This window comes from Rana temporaria, chromosome 11 (assembly GCF_905171775.1).
Source record: "Rana temporaria chromosome 11, aRanTem1.1, whole genome shotgun sequence".
Classification (NCBI taxonomy): domain Eukaryota; kingdom Metazoa; phylum Chordata; class Amphibia; order Anura; family Ranidae; genus Rana; species Rana temporaria.
The window spans coordinates 160306360-160319087 of NC_053499.1; the positions used below are offsets into that span (position 1 = coordinate 160306360).

The following is a 12728-nucleotide window of genomic DNA, read 5'->3' on the forward strand; positions in this document are numbered from 1 at the left end:
TCCATAATGTCGCAGTCACGATATAAAAATCGCTGATCGCCGCCATTAGTAGTAAAAAAAAATAATAATAAAAATGCCATAAAACTATCCCCTGTTTTGTAAACGCTATAACTTTTGCGCAAACCAATCGATAAACGCTTATTGCGATTTTGTTTACCAAAAATAGGTAGAAGAATACGTATCGCCCTAAACGGAGGAAAACATTTTTTTTATATATTTTTGGGGGATATTTATTACAGCAAAAAGTAAAAAATATTGCATTTTTTTCAAAATTGTCGCTCTATTTTTGTTTATAGCGCAAAAAACTAAAAACCGCAGAGGTGATCAAATACCACCAAAAGAAAGCTCTATTTGTGGGGGAAAAAGGACGCCAATTTTGTTTGGGAGCCACGTCGCACGAGCGCGCAATTGTCAGTTAAAGCGACGCGGTGCCGAATCGCAAAAACTGGCCGGGTCCTTTAGCTGCCTAAAGGTCCGGGTCTTAAGTGGTTAAGCGGTTAAAGCGACGCAGTTCCGAATCGCAAAAAGTGGCCCGGTCTCTGGGCAGCCAAATGGTCCGGGGGGGCTGAAGTGGTTAAATGAAAGCCTTGGTGCCCGTGGTCAGGCTGCCAGCTGACCTCCTACTCATAAGTTTCTGTAAAATGTTTTACTTTCCAAAAAAAATAAAAATAAAAGTGGAGTGCGTCCGATCGCACGCCTGACGTCCCCCGGAGACGGATTGCGGATCATTACACCCGCCGGGGGCGGAACTTTAAGTGTTTTTTTTTTTTTAAATAAATATAAAAATGGACCAAACAGAAGGATTTAATGGTCTCAGAACTATTTATTTCCTAAAAACCTTTCCATCATCGCGAATGAAATCCGTATTCTGTGATCGTAAATTCCCCCCCCCCCTCCCGATGTCACGCTGATCGAAAAGTGGGCATTATGCCCGACGATCGGTCAGGTGTGAGGAGTGCGGCGGAGCGGAAGAACAGGAAAATCGCTCTGTAATATCTCCGAGATGAATTGACGGCTTTCTTTGCGTATTCCCGCGTTGGCTGCGATCGCCGTCACTTCACCTCGCCAAATCGTATCCAATCTCTAGAATTACTTCCTTTTCATTAAATATGCAAAATATATACATATATACACAGTATATTGTACAGGAAGCCAGGGATGGGACGCAGATATGGATCACCGCTGTTTGGGTTGTGGAGCATGACAAGAGTACAGTTTTGGAGTACTCAGGGATTCTCACCCATGCAGGGTGAGGGGTTCTAAGGTGATCCGGTATAGAGTTCAGGGGTGCCCTATTCAAGAAGTGTGAGGATGGCGCTAAGTACAGCCTGCAGGGTTCAGTAGTGCGTTGTCTACAGAGTGCAAAGTTTAGGGGTGAGCTATGCATAGAGTGCAGGGTTTAGGAGTGCATTACATACAGAGTAAAGAGTTCAGGGTTATGCTATGTACAGAGTGGAGTGCTCAGGGGTGCGCTATGTACAGAGTGGAGAGCTCAGGGGTGCACTATGTACAGAGTGGAGAGCTCAGGGGTGTGCTATGTACAGAGTGGAGAGCTCAGGAGTGCGCTATGTACAGAGTGGAGAGCTCAGGAGTGCGCTATGTACAGAGTGGAGAGCTCAGGAGTGCGCTATGTACAGAGTGGAGAGCTCAGGGGTGCGCTATGTACAGAGTGGAGAGCTCAGGGGTGCGCTATGTACAGAGTGGAGAGCTCAGGAGTGCGCTATGTACAGAGTGGCGAGCTCAGGGGTGCGCTATGTACAGAGTGGAGCGCTCAGGAGTGCGCTATGTACAGAGTGGAGAGCTCAGGGGTGCGCTATGTACAGAGTGGAGTGCTCAGGGGTGCGCTATGTACAGAGTGGAGAGCTCAGGGGTGCGCTATGTACAGAGTGGAGAGCCCAGGAGTGTGCTATGTACAGAGTGGAGAGCTCAGGGGTGCGCTATGTACAGAGTGGAGAGCTCAGGAGTGTGCTATGTACAGAGTGGAGAGCTCAGGGGTGCGCTATGTACAGAGTGGAGAGCTCAGGGGTGCGCTATGTACAGAGTGCAGGATCCAGGAGTGCGCTATGTACAGAGTGGAGAGCTCAGGAGTGCGCTATGTACAGAGGGGAGTGCTCAGGGGTGCGCTATGTACAGAGTGGAGAGCACTTCATTGGCTTTAGATGTGATTTACCTGGGGGGCTGTCTTGTGCCTGGGGTATTGTGATCTGTTTTTAGGGTTATTATTTGACACAATTGTTTCTTTTTTTTGCACAGCGGTTTTGAAAGGTGAAAGGGCCGCCGGGGCGGAGTGAAGGCCGCCATGCCTCGTAGGAGTAGTTCCGATTTCCGGGCCCTCCCGGTGTACCAGAAGAGCCACATCAAGAGGACCCTGGAGCTGGGCACCGTGATGACCGTGTTCAACTACAAGAAGTCTCAGCCGGAGAGGAGGACCATCCAGGTGATAATGGAAACCTTCCAGGTGGCGTGGAGCAAGACTGCCGACAAAATCGAAGGCTTCTGTAAGTTCTATTTTTACTTCTATAACAAAAATGGATACAATATGAACAAAAAATAAAACGCTTGACGCCTGTAAATTGTATGTATCAAAAAAAACATAGTGCCCCATCATTGGTGTCAGTCAGAGGAATAGTGTCCCATCATTGGTATCAGTGGGAGGAATAGTGTCCCATCATTGGTGTCAGTGGGAGGAATAGTGTCCCATCATTGGTGTCAGTGGGAGGAATAGTGCCCCATCATTGGTGTGAGTGGGAGGAATAGTGCCCCATCATTGGTGTCAGTGGGAGGAATAGTGCCCCATCATTGGTGTCAGTGGGAGGAATAGTGCCCCATCATTGGTGTGAGTGGGAGGAATAGTGCCCCATCATTGGTGTCAGTGGGAGGAATAGTGCCCCATCATTTGTGTGAGTGGGAGGAATAGTGCCCCATCATTGGTGTCAGTGGGAGGAATAGTGCCCCATCATTGGTGTGAGTGGGAGGAATAGTGTCCCATCATTGGTGTCAGTAGGAGGAATAGTGTCCCATCATTGGTGTCAGTGGGAGTGAATAGTGTCCCATCATTGGTGTCAGTGGGAGGAATAGTGTCCCATCATTGGTGTCAGTGGGAGGAATAGTGTCCCATCATTGGTATCAGTGGGAGGAATAGTGTCCCGTCATTGGTATCAGTGGGAGGAATAGTGTCCCATCATTGGTGTCAGAGGGAGGAATAGTGTCCTAAGGGTTGGATAAAGGCCACATTCAGCCATCATTTCCATATTGGTAATATTGAACGCTCTCAGGAACAATTTTCCATACAAATGTTGTGTGTGGGCGGACTGACTGATGAAGCCTGACTGATGACGCCTGACTGATGACGCCTGACTGACGAAGCCTGACTGATGACGCCTGACTGATGACGCCTGACTGATGAAGTCTGACTGATGAAGCCTGACTGACGAAGCCTGACTGATGAAGCCTGACTGATGAAGCCCTGTGTAAGTAGAAGGTTCGATCTTCGGAGTGGCCCTGTAACTCTCTCCTCACGCCATCATCACTTTAAGCGACTTTTACTGGCCGTTGTGTAAAATAAATCTCCTGCATAAGAAGTATTCCAGAGATAAATATCGTATTTACCATCGGAGGGAAGAATTTCACTTAACACAAGAAAAAAAACCCAAAGAATATAAAAACAAAAAACAAAGGCGGCGTCCTTCCAGCCGCGGTCACAAATCACTTCCAGGAGCCGGCCCCTCCCTGCGCGATTCACCGCAAGAATACAATTTCACCGCCGAGCGCGAGGTCAGCGCTTTAAATTGCTTTTCCCTATCTCTCTCTCTCACACACGAAAGGACGAAACGTTTTCATTTATTGACGAGATGATGGCCGAGCCGAGACAAGTCACTTAAATCCGACGACCCCCTGACCCCCCGAGTCCAAAAAGATCGACTCGTCTTCGTTTTATAAGGATTGGAATGGACGCCGCTCTTCTTTCTTCCTTACCGCCGGTTGCCTTTTAAAGGAGAAGGCGCGGTCCGAAGAAAAACTTTTTTTTTTTTTTTGCGGTTTCTTACGACGGTGCCGATCACATCTCTGAGGTCGGGTTCACGCCGGCGCGACGCGACAGCCGTCTTACTTTGGATCCGACTTTGCCCTGCGACACGCGTCCGACTTCAATGAAAGGGGATCCGACTTGGACCCCCGACAATACCGGGCGCCACGTCCAGTTTGAATCTTGAGGGGTCCCATCGTTGGTGTCATTGAGTCCCATTATTGGTGTCATAGGGTGTTATGGGTGGGGGCATGTTGAGGGCATGGTGGGGGCATGGTGGGGCATGGTGGGGGCATGGTGGGGCATGGTGGAGGCATGGTGGAGGCATGGTTGATGGGGGCATGGTGGGGGCATGGTTGGTGGGGGCATGGTGGGGGCATGGTGGGGCATGGTGGGGCATGGTGGAGGCATGGTTGATGGGGGCATGGTGGGGGCATGGTGGGGGCATGGTTGGTGGGGGCATGGTAGGGCATGGTGGGGGCATGGTGGAGCATGGTGGGGGCATGGTTGGTGTGGGCATGGTGGGGCATGGTGGGGGCATGGTTGGTGGGGGCATGGTGAGGGCATGGTGGGGGCATGGTGGGGCATGGTGGGGGCATGGTTGGTGTGGGCATGGTAGGGGCATGGTGGGGGCATGGTGTGGGCATGTTGGGGCATGGTTGGTGAGGGCATGGTGAGGGCATGGTGGGGGCATGGTGGGGCATGGTGGGGCATAATGGGGGCATGGTTGGTGGGGGCATGGTGGGGACATGGTGGGGCATAATGGGGCATGATGGGGCATGGTGGAGGGATGGTTGATGGGGGCATGGTGGGGGCATGGTTGGTGGGGGCATGGTAGGGCATGGTGGGGGCATGGTGGAGCATGGTGGGGGCATGGTGGAGCATGGCGGGGGCATGGTTGGTGTGGGCATGGTGGGGCATGGTGGGGGCATGGTTGGTGGGGGCATGGTGAGGGCATGGTGGGGGCATGGTGGACAAGGTGGGGCATGGTGGGGACATGGTGGGGCATGATGGGGGCATGGTGGGGACATGGTGGGGGCATGGTGGGGCATGATGGGGGCATGGTTGGTGGGGGCATGGTGGGGACATGGTGGGGGCATGGTGGGGGCATGGTTGGTGGGGGGCTTGATGTGTTGGATTTATGCCCTGTAAAAAAAATTAAAGCGCCCCGTCCCTCCGTGCTCACTCACAGAAGGGAACGCATACGTCCGTTGCGCCCACATATGTAAACGGCGTTCAAACCACACATGTGAGGATTCGCCACAAACGTCAGAGCGAGAGCAATAATTCTATCCCTAGACCTCCTCTGTATTTCTAAACTGGTAGGGGCAGATCCACAAAAGAATTTTATATATATATAAAAAATAATAAAAAAAATATTAAAAAAAGGGGGGGGGGTTACCATCCGGGGCCCTGGGGACCTCTGGGCCCCTTACAGGTGTACTCCTGGCCCCTGGGCCTCGGTATCAGTGAGATCACGTTGGTAATTTTGCTGAGAAGACCTTATTGGCTTCATGACTCAGAGATGAAGGGTCACCTCCTGGCCTCCAGGAATCTCCGGGAAGCGCCGGTGAGAAGACTCTGTTGTGTCTCTGCTGTGACTCTGCTGTGATATCCGATGCAAATCTTTCCTCCCTTTGGCTGTTCTGTTTAATTTTTAACTCGGCAATTTGGATGTTTATAGTTCATCGCTACAGCAGCTCTGCGGTTACCAACGCGTTCAACAACGTGAGCGAACCGCCGGCATTCCTTGCGTTACCTGAAGGTCCCCGTAGGGCAGAGATAGGCAACCTTATAGAGGTGGAGATCTACCGGAACAACACGGGAGAAGTCAGAGATCCCCCGGCACCGCGTCCCCTCCTCACACCGGAAAATTGCCGTACTCGGGGCTTTTTTTAAGGTGGAACTGCTGCCTGCTCACCACAATCACTCGTATCCACAGAAGTCCTGTTTCTGTGTTTACAAGTGACAGCTCTGCACTCTAGAGGTATGTAAGGCAATCCTGGTATTTAACCGCTTAAGGACCGTCGCACGAACCCATACGTCCACAGAATGGCACGGCTGGGCAAATGGGCGTACAGGTACGTCCCCCTTTAATTTGCCGTCGTGTGGTCGCGCGCGTGCCGAGCTCCGTGCCCGCGGTGTCCCGCGATCAGGTCACGGAGCTGAAGAACGGGGAGAGGTGAGTGTAAACAAACCCGTGCTTCCTAGTGAGCCTGTCACTGATTTCCCTGTCATAGGGAACGGCGATCAGTGACATCACACGCCCAGCCACGCCCCCCTACAGTAAGTAACACACATTAGGGAACACTTAACCCCTACAGCGCCGCCTACAGGTTAACCCCTTCACTGCCAGTGTCATTTTCACAGTAATCAGTGCAATTTTATAGCACTATTTGTCCCAAAAACTTGTCAAAAGTGTCCGATGTGTCCGCCAAAATTTCGCAGTCACGATAAAAATCGCTGATCGCCGCTATTACTAGTAAAAAAAAAATATTAAATAAAAATGACATAAAACTATTTTGTAGACGCTATGGCCCAGATTCTCGTAGAATGGAGTAAATTTGGGCGGGCGTAATGTATCTCATTTACGTTACGCCGCCGCAAGTTTTTCATGCAAGTGCTTTATTCACAAAGCACTTGCGTGTAAAGTTGCGGCGGCGTAGCGTAAATCACCCGGCGTAAGCCCGCCTAAATTAGGCGGGTAGAGGGCGTGTAGAATTTAAATGAAGCGCGTTCCCGCGCCGAACGTACTGCGCATGCGCCGTCCGTAAAATATCCCAGAGTGCATTGCTCCAAATGACGTTGCAAGGACGTCATTGATTTTGACGTGAACGTAAATGGCATCCAGCACCATTCACGGACGACTTACGCAAACGACGTAAATTTATAATTTTCGACGCGGGAACGACGGCCATACTTAACATTGGTTGCGCCTCATACACCCAGGGGCAACTTTATGCTGGGAAAAGCCTAACGTAAACATCGTAACTTTACTGCGTCGGCTGCGCGTACGTTCGAGAATTTGCATATCTAGCTCATTTGCATACTCGACGGGGAAAACGACGGAAACGCCACCTAGCAGGCAAAAAAAAAATTGCAGTTAAGATCCGACGGCGTAAGAGCCTTACACCTGTCGGATCTAATGGTTATCTATGCGTAACTGATTCTAAGAATCAGGCGCATAGATACGACGGCCCAGATTAGGACTTACGACGGTGTACATGGCGCTGCGCCGTCGTAAACCCTTTGAGAATCTGGGCCAATAACTTTTGCACAAATCAATCAATAAACACTTATTGCGATTTTTTTTTTACCAAAAATAGGTAGAAGAATACGTTTAGGACTAAACTGAGGGAAAAAAAATGTTTTTTATATATTTTTGGGGGATATTTATTACAGCAAAAAGTAAAAAATATTGAATTTTTTTTCCAAATTGTCGCTCTATTTTTGGTTTATAGCGCAAAAAATAAAAAATCGCAGAGGTGATCAAATACCACCAAAAGAAAGCTCTATTTGTGGGAAAAAAGACCGCCAATTTTGTTTGGGAGCCACGTCGCACGACAGCGCAATTGTCAGTTAAAGCGACGCAGTGCCGAATCCCCAAAAAAATGGCCCGGGGCTGAAGTGGTTAAGGGAAGGATCAGGGATGTGCCGGGCTACTGAGAAAGAAAGTACCCCCTTACTCGGCGCCGTATCAATACTTATTCAACTTCGCTGCGTCCGCCAGGCGGAGAATTCCAGGTTGCGTCTTGTAGGTTTGGTGCCCTTTTATTTATTTATTTTTACATTTATCCTCCTAATGCATCTCCTCAAATCTACTCTTTCGGTGTCAAAGAAAACCCTTTGATGTTCCCCCCCCCCCCCCCCCCCCCCGCCGCCGCCGCCGAATCCTTTTGTCTGTCGCTGTCGCGAGAGATGAAAAAATACACCAATAATAGCCGTAATCCGGAGACAGAAAAAGAAGAAGAAAAAAGATACATATAATTTTATTTTCGGGCTCCTCAGAAGTCAGGATGATGTTGATGGTTAAAAAAAGGGGAATCCGCGGTGAAAGGGAAAAGGTATTTTTTATTTTCCTCGCCGCTCGCGGTTTAACGTTCCCGTCACTCCTTCATTGTTATGAGGAAAAAGGAAAATGACGTTCTTTACACTTCGCCGCTCTTATTATTCTCACACTTTTTGTTTTACGTCTATTGTATTTTATTTTATTTTTTTTACTTTTGTTTTCTCCCTTTTGTGATGCGCTTTACTTGCCGCGCGGTGAGGATGAATCGCAGTTCACCGGGTGCGAGGCGTGTAAAAAATAAATAAAAATTCCTTTACAATTTGCCGTAAATGCAAAAAATGTGAGACTTGCCGAGAGAAACCCCCTTTAATTCTAGTTCTGTGACTACTTGACATTAAGTCACATGTGTCAAACACTAGGCCCCCACGGGCCGAATCTGGCCCCCCCCCAGGCTATTTCACGTGGCCCCTCGCACGCAGGGCCGCCATCAGGCCCCTTACACTAATTGGGAACATTGAGAAGCGGGGGGGTGCCACAAATTGGGGGACCTCTGGGCCCCTTACAATTTTTTTTAAATAAAAAAATTAGAAATAAAAGGAAAGGGGGGGGGATGGGGTAGCCACCCGGGGCCCTGGTGACCTTTGGGCCCTTTAATAAAAAGATTAAAAAAAATATTATATATATAAAAAAAAGGGGGGGGTTGCCATCCGGGGGCCCTGGGAAGTACCACTGGTCCTTCTGTATGGGGCCCGGGCCAGCAGGGTGAATCAGATGTGGCCAGGAAAGGGTGATTGGCTCAGGCGGAGGGGAAATTACTGGAACTGAATCCCCTGTATGGCTCTCTCTGCTGCAGCTGAAGGCCGGCTTCTTCTCCTCTCCCTCCCGCCGGATTCTTCTCCTCTCCCTCCCGCCGGATTCTTCTCCTCTCCCTCCCGCCGGCTTCTTCTCCTCTCCCTCCCGCTTCGTCTCCTTCCCCTCCCGCCGGCTTCTTCTCCTCTCCCTCCCGCCGGCTTCTTCTCCTCTCCCTCCCGCCGGATTCTTCTCCTCTCCCTCCCGCTTCTTCTCCTCTCCCTCCCGCCGGCTTCTTCTCCTCTCCCTCCCGCCGGATTCTTCTCCTCTCCCTCCCGCTTCTTCTCCTCTCCCTCCCACCGGCTTCTTCTCCTCTCCCTCCCGCCGGATTCTTCTCCTCTCCCTCCCGCTTCTTCTCCTCTCCCTCCCACCGGCTTCTTCTCCTCTCCCTCCCGCCGGCTTCTTCTCCTCTCCCTCCCGCTTCTTCTCCTCTCCCACCGGCTTCTTCTCCTCTCCCTCCCACCGGCTTCTTCTCCTCTCCCTCCGCTTCTTCTCCTCTCCCTCCCACCGGCTTCTTCTCCTCTCCCTCCCACCGGCTTCTTCTCCTCTCCCTCCGCTTCTTCTCCTCTCCCTCCCACCGGCTTCTTCTCCTCTCCCTCCGCTTCTTCTCCTCTCCCTCCCGCCGGCTTCTTCTCCTCTCCCTCCCACCGGCTTCTTCTCCTCTCCCTCCGCTTCTTCTCCTCTCCCTCCCACCGGCTTCTTCTCCTCTCCCTCCGCTTCTTCTCCTCTCCCTCCCGCCGGGTTCTTCTCCTCTCCCTCCCGCTTCGTCTCCTTCCCCTCCCGCCGGCTTCTTCTCCTCTCCCTCCCGCTTCTTCTCCTCTCCATCCCGCTTCTTCTCCTCTCCCTCCTGCTTCTTCTCCTCTCCCTCCCGCTTCTTCTCCTCTCCCTCCCGCCGGCTTTCACCTGCTGCAGAAAGAGCCATACAGAGGATCGGTTCCAGTAATTGCTCCCCCCTCGCCACATCACCCACCCTTCCTGTGCACCATATACTTCCCCCTGCTGCCCATGCCCCCCCTATGCCGCAGCGCATCCGGCTTATCTCCTCTCCTTCCTGCCAGCAGGGGGTCCCAGGCTTTAGGATCGAACGGATGTGGCCAGGGAGGGCGATTGGCATGGGCGGAGGGGCAATTACTGGAACCGATCCCCTGTATGGCTCTCTCTGCTGCAGCTGAAATCCGGCTTCTACTCCTCTCACGCCAATCGGCTTCTTCTCCTCTCATTCCCGCCGGCTTCTTCTCCTCTCCCTCCTGCCGGCTTCTTCTCCTCTCCCTCCCGCCGGCATTCACCTGCTGCAGAAAGAGCCATACAGAGGATCGGTTCCAGGAATTGCTCCCCCTCCCCGCACCGCCCACGCTTCCTGTGCACCATATACTTCCCCCTGCTGCCCATGCCCCCCCCCCCCTATGCCGCAGTGCTCCCGGCTTATCTCCTCTCCTTCCTGCCGGCACACAATCGGATCCTTCAGGTTGGAGAATGGTTATTCGGAATGTCTCCAGGTCGGATGAAGACAGCGGCTCGGCTGTGCCCGGCCTGTTTCTAGTGAACTCATTGATGGGTGACAAGAGTCTAGCCCCCCCGCCCCCCCCCCGGGAGGCGTCAGACAAGGGCCGACCATAACGTTCCATTCACTTTCTTTTGTATTGATCAGCAGAAATGCGCCGTGTTACTGTGGTCGGGCGATATCAGCGCGCCTAGGTGCCCGCCCGGTGCTAAAACCTTCGCTCACCCCCCCGGCCTGTGTGGCCAACACGGCGTTGGGCTGAAATACTTCCTGTTGGGGGGTGGGGGGGCCGTGTCCTGTCAGAAACAGGAAGAGCTTTGTGACTGCCCATTATGTGTGGTGGGAAACCACTTCCTCGCCGTTCTCATAAACTTCTTATCATGAAGAAGCACAAAGCGAACCCCCCGAGAGACGCCGCTAGTAGGCAGCTGGTTGGTCGGGAGCGGGCGGCGCTTTTCCGTGGTTGACGCTGAACTCCGGGGCCGATGGAAACGATGCCAAAGACTTCAGAACCTGTATTTATTTATTACAGGAACCTTCCGTGTAGAGCGGCAACAATTTACATATATATTGTACATTCACATCAGTCTCCCCCCAGGAGCTTACACTCTAATGTCTCCGCATACACACACATTAATGTACAATATGGCCCAGATTCTTATACATTGGGCGTATCTCTGCGGCGGCGTAACTTATGTCATTTACCTTACGCCGCCGTAAGTTTTTCAGGCAAGTGCCTTATTCACAAAGCACTTGCCTGTAAAGTTACGGCGGCGGCGTAGCGTAAATCCCCCGGCGGAATTCAAATTGGGCGGGTAGGGGGCGTGTTTCATTTAAATGAAGCGCGTCCCCGCGCCAAACGAACTGCTCATGCGTCGTCCGTAAAATATCCCAGTGTGCATTGCTCCAAATGACGTCGCAAGGACGTCATTGGTTTCGACGTGAACTTAAATGGCGTCCAGCCCCATTCACGGACGACTTACGCAAACGACGTAAATTTATAAATTTCGACGCGGGAACGACGGCCATACTTAACATTGGCTACGCCTCATATAGCAGGGGCAACTATACGCCAGGAAAAGCCTAACGTAAACGTCGTAACTTTACTGCGTACGTTCGGGAATTCGCATATCTAGCTAATTTGCATACTCGACGCGGAAATCGACGGAAGCGCCACCTAGCGGGCAAAAAAAAAAAAATGCAGTTTAGATCCGACGGCGTAAGAGACTTACGCCTGTCGGATCTAATGGATATCTATGAGTAACTGATTCTAAGAATCAGGCGCATAGATACGACGGCCCAGATTAGGACTTACGACGGCGTACATGGCGCTGCGCCGTCGTAAACCCTTTGTGAATCCGGGCCAATGTGCTTAAAGGCAATTTATAAAAATAAAAAAAAAACGTACCTGCTCTGTGTAATGGTTTTGCACAGAGCAGCCCCGATCCTCCTCTTCTCATGTCCCCCTCCGACACTCCTGGCCCCTCCCCCTTGCTGAGTGCCCCGCCCATAGCAATACTTACACATATCATTTACATGATTTTTTTTTTATGTAGCTAAATATTGCGTTTTTTTGGTGATGTGTTGCAGTGGATCTCTCGGAAATTAAGGAGATCCGCCAGGGAAAGAACTGCCGGGACTTTGAGCGCGGGAAGGCGTCGCGCCTGAAGGAGGATTGCTGCTTCACCATCTTCTATGGAAGTCAGTTTGTGTTGAACACGTTGAGCTTAGAAGGTAAGTCGTCCCTCCGCACCATCCCCCACTTTTATATGTTTTTAGATTTGGATGTGAGAGAGTTAGAACCTTTGCAGGGTTTTGATTGCTGTCTGTGTCCCCGATGGGGGATTTGTCCCGGTGATCCCTGTTGTCACTGGAATGTTCCAGTTTTAGTGACATCTAGAAATGAGGATGCACTGGCTGCCCGGGTGTGTTTTCTATTCAGTGCTCCTCTTCCTTTATTGGCTGAATGCTTGTAAACACTAGCAGCGTTTACACTTGTCGTGGCTGTGATTAGTTCACAGCAATCACAAGGTACAGAGCCACTCTAATCAGCTCTGTACATTGTGTCTGTTATTAGATCCCAACCATTCATGGATGCACTGGATGCCCGGGTGTGTTTTCTATTCAGTGCTCCTCTTCCATCATCGGCTGAATGCTTGTAAACACTAGCAGCATTTACACTTGTCATGCCTGTGATTGGGTCACAGCAATTGCAAGGTACAGAGCCACTCTGATCGGCTCTGTACATTGTGTCTGTTCTTAGATCCCCACCATTCATGGCAGCACTGGATGCCCAAGTGTGTTTTCTATTCAGTGCTCCTCTTCCTTCATTGGCTGAATGTTTG

General features: G+C 51.2%; 1 protein-coding gene across 4 annotated transcripts in view; it reads left to right on the forward strand.

Annotated features, from left to right (window-relative positions):
* Nucleotides 1-12728, forward strand: part of PLCG2 (phospholipase C gamma 2) — a 110458-nt gene that overhangs the window by 27167 nt on the left and 70563 nt on the right. For all 4 annotated transcript variants that reach the window (XM_040329585.1, XM_040329583.1, XM_040329586.1 and 1 more), the window contains exons 2-3: nt 2254-2498; nt 11974-12117. In XM_040329585.1, coding sequence (XP_040185519.1) covers nt 2300-2498; nt 11974-12117 — 343 coding nt within the window. In that variant the 5' untranslated portion in view covers nt 2254-2299. The remainder of the gene's footprint in view (nt 1-2253; nt 2499-11973; nt 12118-12728) is intronic.